The sequence below is a fragment of the Eptesicus fuscus genome, chromosome 22 (assembly GCF_027574615.1).
Source record: "Eptesicus fuscus isolate TK198812 chromosome 22, DD_ASM_mEF_20220401, whole genome shotgun sequence".
Classification (NCBI taxonomy): Eukaryota; Metazoa; Chordata; class Mammalia; order Chiroptera; family Vespertilionidae; genus Eptesicus; species Eptesicus fuscus.
Genome location: NC_072494.1, coordinates 43,289,989 through 43,303,169, shown reverse-complemented (window position 1 = coordinate 43,303,169; position 13,181 = coordinate 43,289,989). Strand labels below are relative to the sequence as shown.

The 13,181-nt window shown below is 57.1% G+C and overlaps 1 protein-coding gene across 1 annotated transcript in view; it reads right to left on the bottom strand.

Annotated features, from left to right (window-relative positions):
* The window catches only part of RGS5 (regulator of G protein signaling 5), a 30,573-nt gene extending 26,904 nt beyond the window's left edge, over positions 1–3,669 (bottom strand). Inside the window, exon 1 of the mRNA XM_008153093.3 lies at positions 3,568–3,669. Within this exon, the coding sequence (XP_008151315.2) occupies positions 3,568–3,611 (44 nt within the window). The 5' untranslated portion in view covers positions 3,612–3,669. The remainder of the gene's footprint in view (positions 1–3,567) is intronic.
* Between the last annotated feature and the right edge of the window lie 9,512 nt (positions 3,670–13,181).

Genomic DNA, 13,181 nt, shown 5'->3' with positions numbered 1-13,181 from the left:
CGCTTCGGTGACCCGGGTCTGTCCTCATGAGCTTCCGTGAGCCCAAGTTCATGGCCACAGCCTTTAGCTCAGCTCACCTCCCTGCAGGACGCGCTCGTGCTGGAGACAAAGCAGTGTGTGTCCACCCCACAGACCCAGGAGCCGTGGTGCCCGCGGCTTAACAGCCTTGAAAGAAGATTCCTTAGGAGGGGCCCTGCTTACAGGCTCGTCTCCGCTCCCGCTGTCCGCGCTAGACCCACGTACGTCAGCGCGGGGGACGGGACGTCTATGAAACGAGAACCAACGCCACCGGCCCCTTACTGTGCGCAGCTCCGGACTCTCCCCGCGTCAGGCCGTGTGCACGAGGACCGAACACACCCCACGCACAGGGGAGGGTGTGGCCCTCCTCAGCATCCCGGGGACGTCCTTTGTCCGAAGCCGCGTCTTCGTTAATGCTTGCGTATGAGGTGGCTTACCACCCCACCTTGTCAGCTGAGACTGTGAACTTGGCCTAGGACTTGTCCACACGCGTGGGCAAAGCAATCATAAGCACCCGGCCGCTGCATGCTATGGGGACGTTTTGGGGAACACTCTCACCTTTTCCCCAAGAGCCATGTTCACTTTAAAAATTAGACTTATTCAGAGAAATTCAAGAGACTCTGGAAATAAAATGAATTTTCAAAAGAAGGCTAAACCCGAAGGTGAAAGTCACTGGGGAGGGAGACTTCGGCTCCGCCGCTCTGTCCTTCCCCGCACACGTCCCGATGGCCACAGGGAGCAGCTGGGCGGGCCCTGCCTGCTCACATGCCTGGACTCTTTAAATATTTACAAATACGTGAGTTCAACTTTGACTTTAAATAGGCAACAGTCTCAAAACTCTAAACGCATGAAGCAAGGATCACTTCCATAACCACGTCAGGGCCGACGGCGGGCTGGCGCTGCTCCACGCGCCGGGCCAGGAAGGTCCTGCAGGGCTGCAGCGGCCCACGCAGTGAGCCCGCCCCGTCCATCGCATCGGCCCTGCTGCGGCCACAGCAAGACGGCAGCACCAGTGGTTCTTGGCCATTTTCCATTTATCGACTCTTTTCTGCTCCAAAACTTTTAGAGAGAAATTTAGGAAAATTTCCCTGTAATCACACCTCTTGCCAGTCAGTCACTGGGCGTTTCTCACTTTATTTAAATGAAGTTAGAATTGCCCGACCGGCGTGGCTCAGTGGTTGAGTGTCAACCTATGAACCAGGAGGTCATGGTCGATTCCCCGTCAGGACACATGCCTGGGTTTCGGGCTTGATCTCCAGTCCGTGATTCTCTCTCATCTTTGATGTTTCTATCTCTCCCTCTCCCTTCCTCTCTGAAACCAATAAAACTATTTTAAGAAAATAAGCGAAGTGAGAATTGGAAAGGACATTAGTGAACAAGTAATGGAACTTCCCTTGTTGCATCAGGAACTGGAATCCTGGGAGAGAGAATTAACCGGCCCGTGGGTCAAGTTCAAATCGAGCCAAACCGAGCCCGTCAGCTCCCCACCAGCGCACCTTGCACGGTGGTGAGTGACCATGAGCTCATCGGGTTTTAGAACTTGTAGCGAGTTCTATTTCCAGGCAACGGAGAACTTGCCGTGGAACGCTTCAGTGGAGCCTGCCATTGGAAACGGGCTGTTTCGTAATGCATGTATGCTGTCCTGATTCGTCTCATGTGGATTTTAATAACCTCGAAGCACGGAGCCTCACCGTGTTCCCTTAGTACTTGGGGAGAAGGAATGACAGGTGGGAGCAGTGGGGGTGTGGGGAGGGGAGGCGGAGAGCGGAGCCAGGAGAGGCACGTTTGGTTGGGAAGCATGAATTCAAATGCCGCTTTCCCGTTAGGACACACGGTCGTGGTTCTCCCAGGAGGACCGTGTGCTAACGGCTCCCACTCCACGTTTCCCAGCCCCTCGCAGGCAGCATTGCCATCAGAACGATGAGTCCATTTACAATGGCACCAGGTGCTGAAAGGACATTCAAGGAATAGGACAGTGATGGCAGAGTCTACCACACCCAGGAAATCGGAAGGCTCCGGAGACCAGTGCCTCCACAGGGTCCGACGTGAGCGTGAGCGTGTCCTGGGCGTGAGCGGACTGCGCACTAAGAGGTGCAGAAGCGGCACTGGATGCTGAGTGAATCAGACAGGAAAGGAGGGCGGGTCGGCGGGAAGTGTTCCACCCGCACGCCTCGGGGAGCTCGGCGCATGCTGACAGGAACATCGGGCGGCATCAGTACCAAGGCCAGCCGTCTGCAGGCAGCTGCTGGTGACAGACCAGACGCCAGGCGGGCGCCACGGCCCGCACAATGCCCGGCACACCAACGTCCCAACCCGTCCAGAGCCAACCGCTCCCCAAACAGCACGGGCTGCTCTGGCCACGGCAGAAGGCACAGGGTTTCAAACAAGAGGGCCAGAGGCAGCCGTTCAAAGTTGTGAAAGGAGGTTGCGATTCTCAGATTTGCAGAAAGAGAAAAGGAACTAAGGAGGCATCATCTCACCTTCAGGGAGCTCTGGGCTCCCTCGCCTGCGCCTGTTCCCCTGTCCCCGCCTCTAGAGAGAGGGACAGGCAGGGCACCACAGCAGCCAGCGTTGACACCTGGCCAACACCAGCCTCCTTACAGCCCATCTCCCATGAGGCCGCTGCTGTCACAGGTATCTTTTTAAAGACCATCTGTGCTCCGACAACAGGAGTCAGAGCAGGTTTCATGTCCGTCCCAGTGTCGTGGGGGCCAAGTCCCTTTGCTACAATCTTCTCTTTACACAGCACTTGGAGGTTATTTTTGGGGTAAAAGGCATCAAAAAGAAGACCTGAGCTGAGAGACAAGAAGTCCCCACTGCCCCCTGGACGGCAGGGCCTTCCTAGCCAGCGCCTAGGGCGGCTCAGGACGCATAGGGACCGCGTGGTACCACTCCTGGGGAAATCCTCCTGGGCTGCATGGGCCGGGATTGTGGGTTAGATTTTCCAACAAGTCAGACAGGTTTTCCAACTGCTGAGCCCAGACGGTGGGATCCCCCAGAATACTGTCCAGCTTAAGGGGGACCGGGGGCTCACAGGTGTCTCCGTCTACCTAAGAAGAATGGCAGCCAATAAACGACCTCCGTGGCCCGAGCGCTTTCTGCCCGAAATCCCGCTGCTTCTTGCTATGGAGCAGTGAGGAGGCCGGTGCCGCAAGCCCCTGCTCCCTGCCCCCTAACCAGGCGAACGCAGATGGGGGGCGCAGTCACCCACCCTCACACCCAGACGCAGACAGACAGCTTGGTCCATTTCACCAGGAGGGGAGCTGAGGCAGAGAGACCAAGGGAACTGCCAGGTTCACGCGGAGGGGAGGGGGAGCCAGGCTGGGAGCCGGCAGTGCGGTGGGAGTTGTGCTGGACCCGAACTCACAGCCTGGCAGGCAGATGCTCCAGGGCACTGGGTCCCCCAGGTGTCCTGTCCTGGCTCCCCCGCTCACAGCGCAGACAGCTGCCTTGGCCACCGCACCTGTCTCACCTGCTCTCCACCTCAGAGCCCCTGGGTGCCTCCCGGGCAGATTCCCGTCCCACCGCTTCAGCCAAGCCGGCGCTCACCTTTCCAGGCAGGAGTGGGGCAGGGCGGCCAGTCCTTTGCACATGTTGCCGGCTGGCGCTTCAGCTGTGAGCACGGGCTTAGCAGAGGCGTCTGCGAACCAACTTCGGGAGTGTCTCCGAGTGTCTGGCGGGCCGGCTCCCCCTCCTCTATAAGGGGCCCTGCAGTTGGGGCTGGCGGCCAATCCGGAGCCCGCAGGGGCGGGGCGGGGCTGCGGGGCGGGGCGGGGGCAGCCTCAGACCCAGGGCTGCTGATCTGCAGCAGGGTCCCCTGTTCCCACGGGGTCTGGAGCACCTCAGGTCCGTCCAGGTCACGCCCTGATAGGACTTCAAGGGCCCCGTGGACACAGATCCCAAGGTTCCGGGATGAATGATAAAGACTTAGACTAATGGAGCAACACTTGGAGACTGCCTTGCTATTTCGTTATAGTATCTTTCTAACCCAGGATTACTAAGAGATTGGGGGTCTTGTCTTTGTAGTTTTCTTTGGAGAAGTATAATTTTTAAAGTAAGACTTTCCACTGTGAACCTGTGCTTAATTGCATTACAGTTGAGATAACGTGGTCTGGAAATTTTAAATTCGGTGAAATGTGTGTTTTTTTGGTAAATATCCCTCGTGTGCGTGAAGTGTATGTTCTCTCTGTTGGGGCAGGCATAGCCCTGCACATGTGCAGCCACCGTGACTATTTCCTTCGTCTCCACACTTTTTCTGTGTGTCAGTTCCTGATGGAAATTCTTTTTAATATTCTCAATGTGAGACGGTTTTCCAGCATCTTCTAGTAACTGAGACAGTATTTGCTTTGTACGTTTTGAAGCTTTATTGTTAGGTCCCTACAAGGTCATGATCTTTGTACCTTTTAATTGAGTAGGCTTTCTAAGAATCTGTAGCTAATACTTACGATTGTCTCTCTCAATGAATTTTGCTCTCAAATCTATCTTGTCTGATATGAGTATTTCCACCTCACTTGTTTTGGTTAGTCGTGGCCTACATGAGTAATTTCTGGGTATTTTTAAATTAAAAAACCTACCTCCATGTTTCAAATCCAATCGTCTATGTCCCTTCATGGCTGGTAAGTGTGGTTCCTTTTCCATTTGTTGGTCAGGCATCGGGGTACATTCTGTGTGGACATTTTTATCCTTTTCTAAACATGGAGCTTATTTAATCCTTTCTGCTAGGCTTGGCTCATTTGATGGTTACACATTCCATCATTTTAATGGCTACCCATACATTTTTAATATGTTTATTAAATTAATTTTAAGGCTAAACTTGACTTAGTAACTCTCTCCTCTCCCTGATAAAACAGCAGCCTGAGCTCCCACACCGCCTCCTCCTCCTCCCGCTAGGAAGAGCACCGCCCACAGAGACCGCTGTCCCTCCCTCGCCCCCTCGGGCTGGCCCTCGCCCCGAGCTCAGCTCTGGTGCTGTCTGTCTCCCCCACTTTAGTGTCCGCTCATTTTCCCTCTTGTTTCAGTGTTTCTGTCAGTGAGGACCTGTGGGTGTGGACTTCACAAATCCTTGTATTTCTAAAAAAATAAAAAATAAAAAAAAATAGGCTGGTTGCAGAGTCTTAGTTGCAGAATGCAGTGCTGTTCGCCGAGCAGTTTGATTTACCGCTTCTGGCTTCTGTGACTGGCTAACTGTACAGTGGCCATGGCTACGGGGGTGAGGTCTCTCTGGGGCCGTGGCTGTGGGGGTGAGGTCTCTCTGGGGCCGTGGCTGTGGGGGTGAGGTCTCTCTGGGGCCGTGGCTGCGGGGGTGAGTTCACTCTGGGGCCGTGTCTGTGGGGGTGAGGTCTCTCTGGGGCCGTGGCTGCGGGGGTGAGGTCTCTCTGGGGCCGTGGCTGTGGGGGTGAGTTCACTCTGGGGCCGTGGCTGTGGGGGTGAGGTCTCTCTGGGGCCGTGACTGTGGGGGTGAGTTCACTCTGGGGCCGTGGCTGCGGGGTTGAGGTCTCTCTGGGGCCGTGGCTGCGGGGGTGAGGCCTCTCTGGGGCCGTGGCTGCGGGGGTGAGGTCTCTCTGGGGCCGTGGCTGTGGGGGTGAGTTCACTCTGGGGCCGTGTCTGTGGGGGTGAGGTCTCTCTGGGGCCGTGACTGTGGGGGTGAGGTCTCTCTTGGGTCCCTCGGGTTCCCTCCATTGCAGTAGAAAGGGCCTCGTGTGACTTGGTTTCTGGCCCTGCCTGGGTCTTTCTTCAGTTGTAGAGATTCCAGGTGAGGTTTTTGTACGAGGTTTCCTGCCTCACTGGATGTTTTCATGTCTTTACATTTCTGAGTGACATTCGGAAGGGTTTTCTCGATGTTATCTGCCAGGTCACTAATTCTGAATTCAGTTGTGGCAATTCTACCCTTTACCCTTCAAGTGAGGTGTTCACTTTCTTAAAATTTAGAGAGCTGTAAATTTAACTTCTTAGATTTCTACTGGACCTATTTGAGTAACTATCCTTGTCCCAGTTTTATGACTATAACGTGCTGCTTCTTTGCCTTAACATTTTTTTTTGCATTTGATACCTTATCTTCCCCCAATTACATTTGACATTCAGTATTATTTTGTGTTAGTTTCAGGCGCACAGCATCCTGTTAGACAACTGTACACCGTACACAGTGCCCCCTGGTGTTCCCGCACCCTCCTGGCACCACGCATAGTTGCCACAATGTTTTTACTATATTCCCTGTGGGTGCTCGACGGCCTGCGACTGTTCTGTAACCGCCCCTCTGCTTCTCACTCCCTTCACCCTTTCACCCAGCCCCCCCTCCCGACCCCCCCCGGCAACTATCAGTCTGTTCTCTGTATTTATGAGGTTTTTCCTCTTTTGTTTGTTCATTTATTTTGCTTTTTAGATTCCACATAGAAGTGAAACCGTAGGGCATTTGGCTTGCCCTGTTGACTTATTTAGCATAATACCCCGCAGGGCCACCATGCTGCTCCACATGTGAGATTTCATCCCTCCGGTGCTGTGCGGGACCCGTTGCAGATCTGCTGATGGCACCTGGGTGCTCCCGTAGCTGGCTATGGCTCACAGTGCTGCGGTGACCATGGCTGCGTGTATCGTTCTGAATTTGTGTTTTGGTTTCTTTGCATAAATATCCACAGAGTGGAATCGCTGTGCCGTCACATGTTTAAAACACGCACGTCACATGTTTAAGGGATCTCGCTAGCCGTCCAGGAGGCAGTGTGACGTGGTTGTGAGCAGAGACCGGAGACGGAAAGGACCTCCTTGGAGCAATAGTGTTGCCACTGACTCAGCAGAGTCTTCAAACCTCGCAGCTGGTGCCTTTTGCAAAGCGGAGCTTAGGAGATGACGACTACTGCGAGTTTGCGCCGGGCAGGAGCTCACTGCAGACTCACCGGCAGAATTACTCCCTTTGTCTTTTTAGAATTTGTCTCCCAGGACCCTGACGTGTTCCTGGTCTTTCATTCCTGTCTGGGAGGTTACTTTGTGGCATCGCCTCCTGTGGCAGAGCTTTCTCCCAAGGGTGTCCTCCCAGGTTTCGGACGCTGCCCCAGTTTGTGCTGTGTGGTGGCTGGAACCCGGAGGGCAGGGGAGGGCCCAGCTAAAGCACCGGGCTCCTGAGCCGAGGCAGGAGGCAGTGGGGGAAGAGGAGTGGACGTTAGGGGTTTAGTCCAGCTCGCTGACCAGAGAATGACTTGAAGATACAGTTTCTGCGACGTGCGGGTGAGAAATTGTCAGGAATTTGCTAGTGCGTGGAAGTGGAGGATGGTGAAGCAGTGTGTGAGGACCAGTCTTCCTGGAAGTTCGGGGCGCCTGGGGGAGAGCAGCGGTGCCGCTGAGGATTCTTTTAACAGAATGAACGCGAGGTGAGCGCGTCTGCAGGTGGAGGGGCAGCTGACGCGGGAAAGGAGGCCGCCCACCGGAGGCCGTGGAAGGTCCAGGACAGGCTGGTGGTTCTGAGGGAAGCTGTGGGGATGGGAGCTGGGGGTGGGGGGCGGTGTTCTCAGCTGAGGCGATGCAGCATGGAGGCCCTGGAAGCGCGCATGCGCTCTTCCCATCTGTCAGGAGGAGCTGGGACTGGAGACCGTATTTTGTTAAAGTGTTACGTGTTTTGACAGAAGGATGGCCTCCTGTATCCAGGCGCCACCAGGGGCAGGACAAGATGACCCAGGGCCGTTCCCAGAGCCCCGAGCAGTGCGAGAGGCGTCGGGCGGAGCCGGGAGGTCCTGTGCGACTCCTCCGGGGCCGTGCTGCGGGAAGGCCCGCCCCGGAGAACAGGGCCCCGGTGATTTCTGCCGGAGGAACCTTCTGTGAGTCCCTGTCCTCACTGCGCACACCATCCACCTGGCACGGGAGGGATTTTAAAAACAGAGCTTTTCTCGATCTTTCTGAGCCCAAATGCTTGGAGCTCGTTCCCTCCCGCAGAGTAAGCAGGCCTCAGGGACGGAGGCTGGTCTCTGACCCCGGCCCGACTCGCTGGGTTTGGCTCCCACCTGACGGGGTGGGTGGGGGGTGACCTCTACCCCGCCGTGTCTACCAGTGGGCTCTTTGACTCGGGTGATCACAGCCTCTTGTGCCCGTAAACCCACAAGTGGAAGGTCAAGGACAGCTTAGCTTAAGCTTCTTGAGGCTCCAGGGGGACCACATTTTGCCTTTGGGTCCCCAAAGCGTGCAGAATGGAGGGCGTGCGGCAGTAACTCCGCTACTGACATCATCAGTGAGACCATTCCACAACGGCAACGCACCCACACTGTCCGCCCGAGGACCGCCTCCCAGAGTCCGCGGGAACGCCGACCGCTCACCCGAGGGAGCCCTGGCCGGGCGCGTGCTCATGTGTGGGGTACAGCGTCCCATGAAACGTGGGAATTGGGCCCCCAGAGCCCCCAGTGGGTGCCGGGCCCTGAGGGAACAGCTGTCCTGGGAACCACGCCCCCTCCCCCGCCTCTGAGAGGCCCTCGGAGCAGCCCCACCACCACCAGGCCTCATGCTCCACCTCAGGCCCTGGGCTGACACCCCCTCCCCCCCACTCCTGAGGGCATTGGCCTTGCTCGGGCTCAGCAGGGCAGCTCGCTCTCCCCGCCTTCCACTTGCCCTCCCCACCACCTCCCAGACCCCCAGGCGGAATGCTCCTCACAGGAGAGGAGATTTCTGTGGTGTTTGCTTCCTGTATGTTGTGTATCATGTCCCCCCAGATCAGGGGGTGCGGGGCTTTCCCTCAGGGGCCTCTCACTTCACGAAGAGTGAGCGTCCTCACGGGCACAGCGCCTTCCCCGCGGATTCTGCTGGTTGCCTGCATGTCATTCACTCTCTAAAATAGAAAACTGGTGTTGAATGGAGCAGCAATACATGCCCAGATTTTTATAAAATTAAAATTAAATTTCCCTTGGAGCTACAATCAGTCACATGGTTTTATCGCGTGTGGAGGCGGCGGAAGCCCCTGGGTGGGGTGGTGGGAAGTCCGTCCCTCCTCCCCGCTGCCGGGGCAGGGACAGCCTCAGCGTGGGAACTGGTCTGGGTGACTGGGAGGCAGGGGCATGCAGGCCAGAGCCACAGGGAAGGCGGGTCTATAGGGGGAGCCTGCTGGGAGCCAAGGGCGCATCCGGTCCTGAGATGCGAGAGGACATGGAACCCTCGAGTGCTTGGCCCGGCTGGGGCGAAGCCACCCTCTGACTTTTCCAGTTTCTCCTCCTGAATCTCCCAGGGCGTCAGGGCATTGAGTTCGGGGTCAGCCTTCCCCCAGCTCTGCTCCTGGGTCCTTGCCACCATCACTGTGATGTCAGTGGGGGAGGAAGGAGGTGTCACCGCTGACACAGAGAGGTGTTGTCAGCTCATTTCTAATGTGTGTGGTTTCTCTCCCTCCAGGACTCAGGATTTTGTCAAAACCAGAAACTGCACCTCCTCCAAAATCTCAAATCCACACCCTTTTCAGACACCAACTCCTGTCCTTCAAGATGAATCGCTCAAGTAACCCATCAAAATCATCGTCGGGCTCACCGGACTCCCGTCTCTCGGACTCTCCCCTCACCTGGCAGCCCTTCCTCCAGGGACCGGCCAGGTGAGACCCTGGAGCTGTCCAGGTAAGAACACCAAACGCCATGTACGTGACCGGGATTGAGATTCTTACATGTGCTGTCGTGTGGACATCGTCACAGGAAGCTGCGAGTCCCTTTGTTTGTTCCTGGACACATCTCTGTCCGTCCCCAGAAAACCATCAGGATGCCCCACATCACGGCTTATTCTTTATCGCATGTAAACGTCTTTTTATTTGACACATTTTACTATGTGTGTGGATCTCTAAAAACAAGATAACCCGGTTTTGCATATTTATTTTAGAATCTACAGCGAATGGAATGATCCCGTCTGAGGTCGTCCATGTCGGCTCCTGCCTGTCTGCGCTGCTCACAGGAGATGCTGGGTGTGTTCTGCGCTGAGGGTTCGGGGTCCCTCACCCGAGAGGGTGCGTGGAGCGCCGAGTAGCAGCAGGGCCTGGGGCTCGGCTGCTGGGTTTCATCCCAGCCCTTGTCGCTCACCAGCAATGAGACCTTGTTCAGTCTCTGATGTCAGCCACTTTATCCAGAAATGTGGTTAATGAAGGGAGCTGCGTTTTTGGATCCCCCAGGGATTAATCCAGGTAACCTGTGTGAAGCGCCCGGACCCCTCCTGGCCCGCAGGGAGCGGCATGCGAGGCGTCCCTGGGAGAGCAGTGCTGACCGATGAGGACACTCGGCAGAGGGCTTGCTCTAGCAGGCCAGTGAACACAGGTTCTGGTGATGACACTGTAAGACACAATAAGAAAAGAAGGTAGGGGTCCCTGCTTCGTCACTGGTGGGATGTCAGGCAAATTCTTCAGTCACAACCTGGCAGTAAAACCTTTCTCGGACCCTTGCCCTGGCCAGGAGCTGCTCAGTGGTCAGAGCATTGGCCCATGTACCAAAGGGTCTTGGGTTCAATTTCCAGTCAAGGGCATGTACCTGGGTTGCAGGCTTGATCAGCTGCACTGGTCGGGGCATGTGTGGGAGTTAACCAATCGATGTGTCTCTCTCACATCCATGTTTCTCTCTCTCTCTCCCCCCCCCATCCCTTTCACTCTCTCTAAAATCAATAGAAAAATACGCTCAGTGAGGGATGAACAAAAATACATGTATATTTCTCTGACCCGACCCCACCTGTGGTCCTCCGGCCGGACCACGCCTCCTGCCCGGCCCGCTGCGCCGGCACGGAGGACAGTTTGGAGGGAGCACATGGTTTGCTCTGGTGCAGGAGCATTCCAGAGTCCAAAGGACCTCGGAGTGCGGCCAAGCCTCCGTCCGGGTTAGCTGGGCAGGTCAGGGGGAGCCTGGCTCTCGGGCCAGATGTCCTGAGGTCAGGCCAGGGAGGTCTCTGTCCAGGGACCTGGGCCGTGAACCAGTCTTTAGTGGTGACAGAGCTCGGATGAGGAGTGACAGACGGGTGAAGCCGGAGAGAAGTGTCACTCTCAGGAAGCAGGAAGCTTGGGTCTCGGGCAGCGTGGCTGCTGAAATACAGGCCGGACGTCAGTCGTGCGGGAGGGCCGGCTCCGAATGTGACATCTGGGCAACAGCAGCTCCCACTGCCCAGGGGCCTGGGAGGCCTCCGCAGCGTCCTGCACGTGAGCGGCCACGGCGCCTGCTGCACCAGCCGCTCCTCACATACATGTTCGCCACCTTCCAATGTGCGAAGCAGAAGTAACTGCAGGGTCTCCAAGGCCCCCAGCACCACAGACACACGTGGCCCCTTTGGAAGTGTGGACACATGTACACGCGTTCCTTTTTTAACTCACTTCTCCACTCCCAAATCTCTGAGTCAGAGAGAATTTAGTTCTCTCAATTTCCTGAGAAAATTTCCAAAAGATTTATTGCTATGCCTTGAATATTTAGAGAAACAACAGCGTCATAAGCCATGTCCGAGCAATGAATGCCAGGACCGCCTGGGGGCGGATGGAAATGAGTGCTCACCACAGAAAGGAGCCTGTGGAGGTCAGTGCTCTTCCTGGCTCAGTCCCAGGAGACTGAACGAGTCCCCTGCAGGCCTGCTCTCCCCCCCCCCACACTGAGTCCCCCTGCAGGCCTGCTCTCCCCCTTCCCCACGCTGAGTCCCCCTGCAGGCCTGCTCTCCCCCTCCCCCACGCTGAGTCCCCCTGCAGGCCTGATCTCCCCCCCCCACACACTGAGTCCCCCTGCAGGCCTGCTCTCCCCCCCCACACACTGAGTCCCCCTGCAGGCCTGATCTCCCCCGCCCCACACTGATTCCCGCTCAGGCCTGCTCCCCCCCATCCATGCTGAGTCCCACTCAGGCCTGCTCCCCCCAACACTGAGTCCCCCTGCAGGTCTGCTCCCCCCCCACCCACGCTGAGTCCCACTGCAGGTCTGCTCTCCCCTCCCACGCTGAGTCCCGCTCAGGCCTGCTCCTCCCGACGCTGAGTCCCCCTGCAGGCCTGCCCCCCCCCACACACACACTGAGTCCCCCTGCAGGTCTGCTCCCCCCCGACACTCTGAGTCCCCCTGCAGGTCTGCTCCCCCCACCCACACTGAGTCCCACTGCAGGTCTGCTCTCCCCTCCCACGCTGAGTCCCGCTCAGGCCTGCTCCCCCCCACGCTGAGTCCCCCTGCAGGCCTGCTCCCCCCCCCCCACACTGAGTCCCCCTGCAGTTCTGCTCCCCCCCACACACACTGAGTCCCCCTGCAGGCCTGCTCTCCCCCCACCCATGCTGAGTCCCACTGCAGGTCTGCTCTCCTCCTCCTCCACACTGAGTCCCGCTCAGGCCAGCTCCCTTTCCCACGCTGAGTCCCCCTACAGGTCTGCTCCCCCCCATGCTGAGTCCCCCTAAAGGCCTGCTCCCCCCAACGCTGAGTCCCACTGCAGGTCTGCTCCCCCCCACGCTGAGTCCCGCTGCAGGCCTGGACCCCCCCCCTCCATGCTAAGTCCCCCTACAGGCCTGCTTCTCCCCCCCACACACTGAGTCCCCCTGCAGGCCTGCTTGCCCCCGCCCCCATTCCCGCTGAGTTCCCCTACAGGCCTGCTCCCCATGCTGAGTCCCTCTGCAGGCCTGCTCCCCACCTGCTTCACACAGAATCTAGTGTCTACTCACGACCTTGTGTCCCTGAAACAAGTTTGTCTTTTCAAAAAATACTTCTCCTCAGCCCTGTTCACTGTCATAAAGAAACGTGTCGCAGGTGTGTGACCTTCCTTAGGGACTCCATCGGCATCTGTAACACCCATCCATGCGGGGTTCCCTGAGAGGGGCCACGCCAGACTTCAACTAAAATAAGTCTAGTCCCTACCCCTGGGGAGCAGGCTCCCTGAAATCGCCCTTTAAAAAGGTTCCTGGCCCTTTAAGTCTTAAATACAAAGAACACCTTGCCCTGCTGGACCCTCTCTTGTCACTTCCATTGACATCAGGAATGACCCGGGCACAGGCACAGGTGACCTCAGGGATGACCCGGGCACAGGTGACCTCAGGGATGACCCGGGCACAGGTGACCTCAGGGGTGACCCGGGCACAGGTGACCTCAGGGATGACCTGGCACAGGTGAGGCCTCGGACCGCGGTGCCCCAGCTCGCGGGCAGGTGGGCGGGTTAACCAGGCCTGATTATGTGTGTTTACGCTGATTTTCAGATGTTCCTTCTACACGATGACTCAACAAGGTCATGGA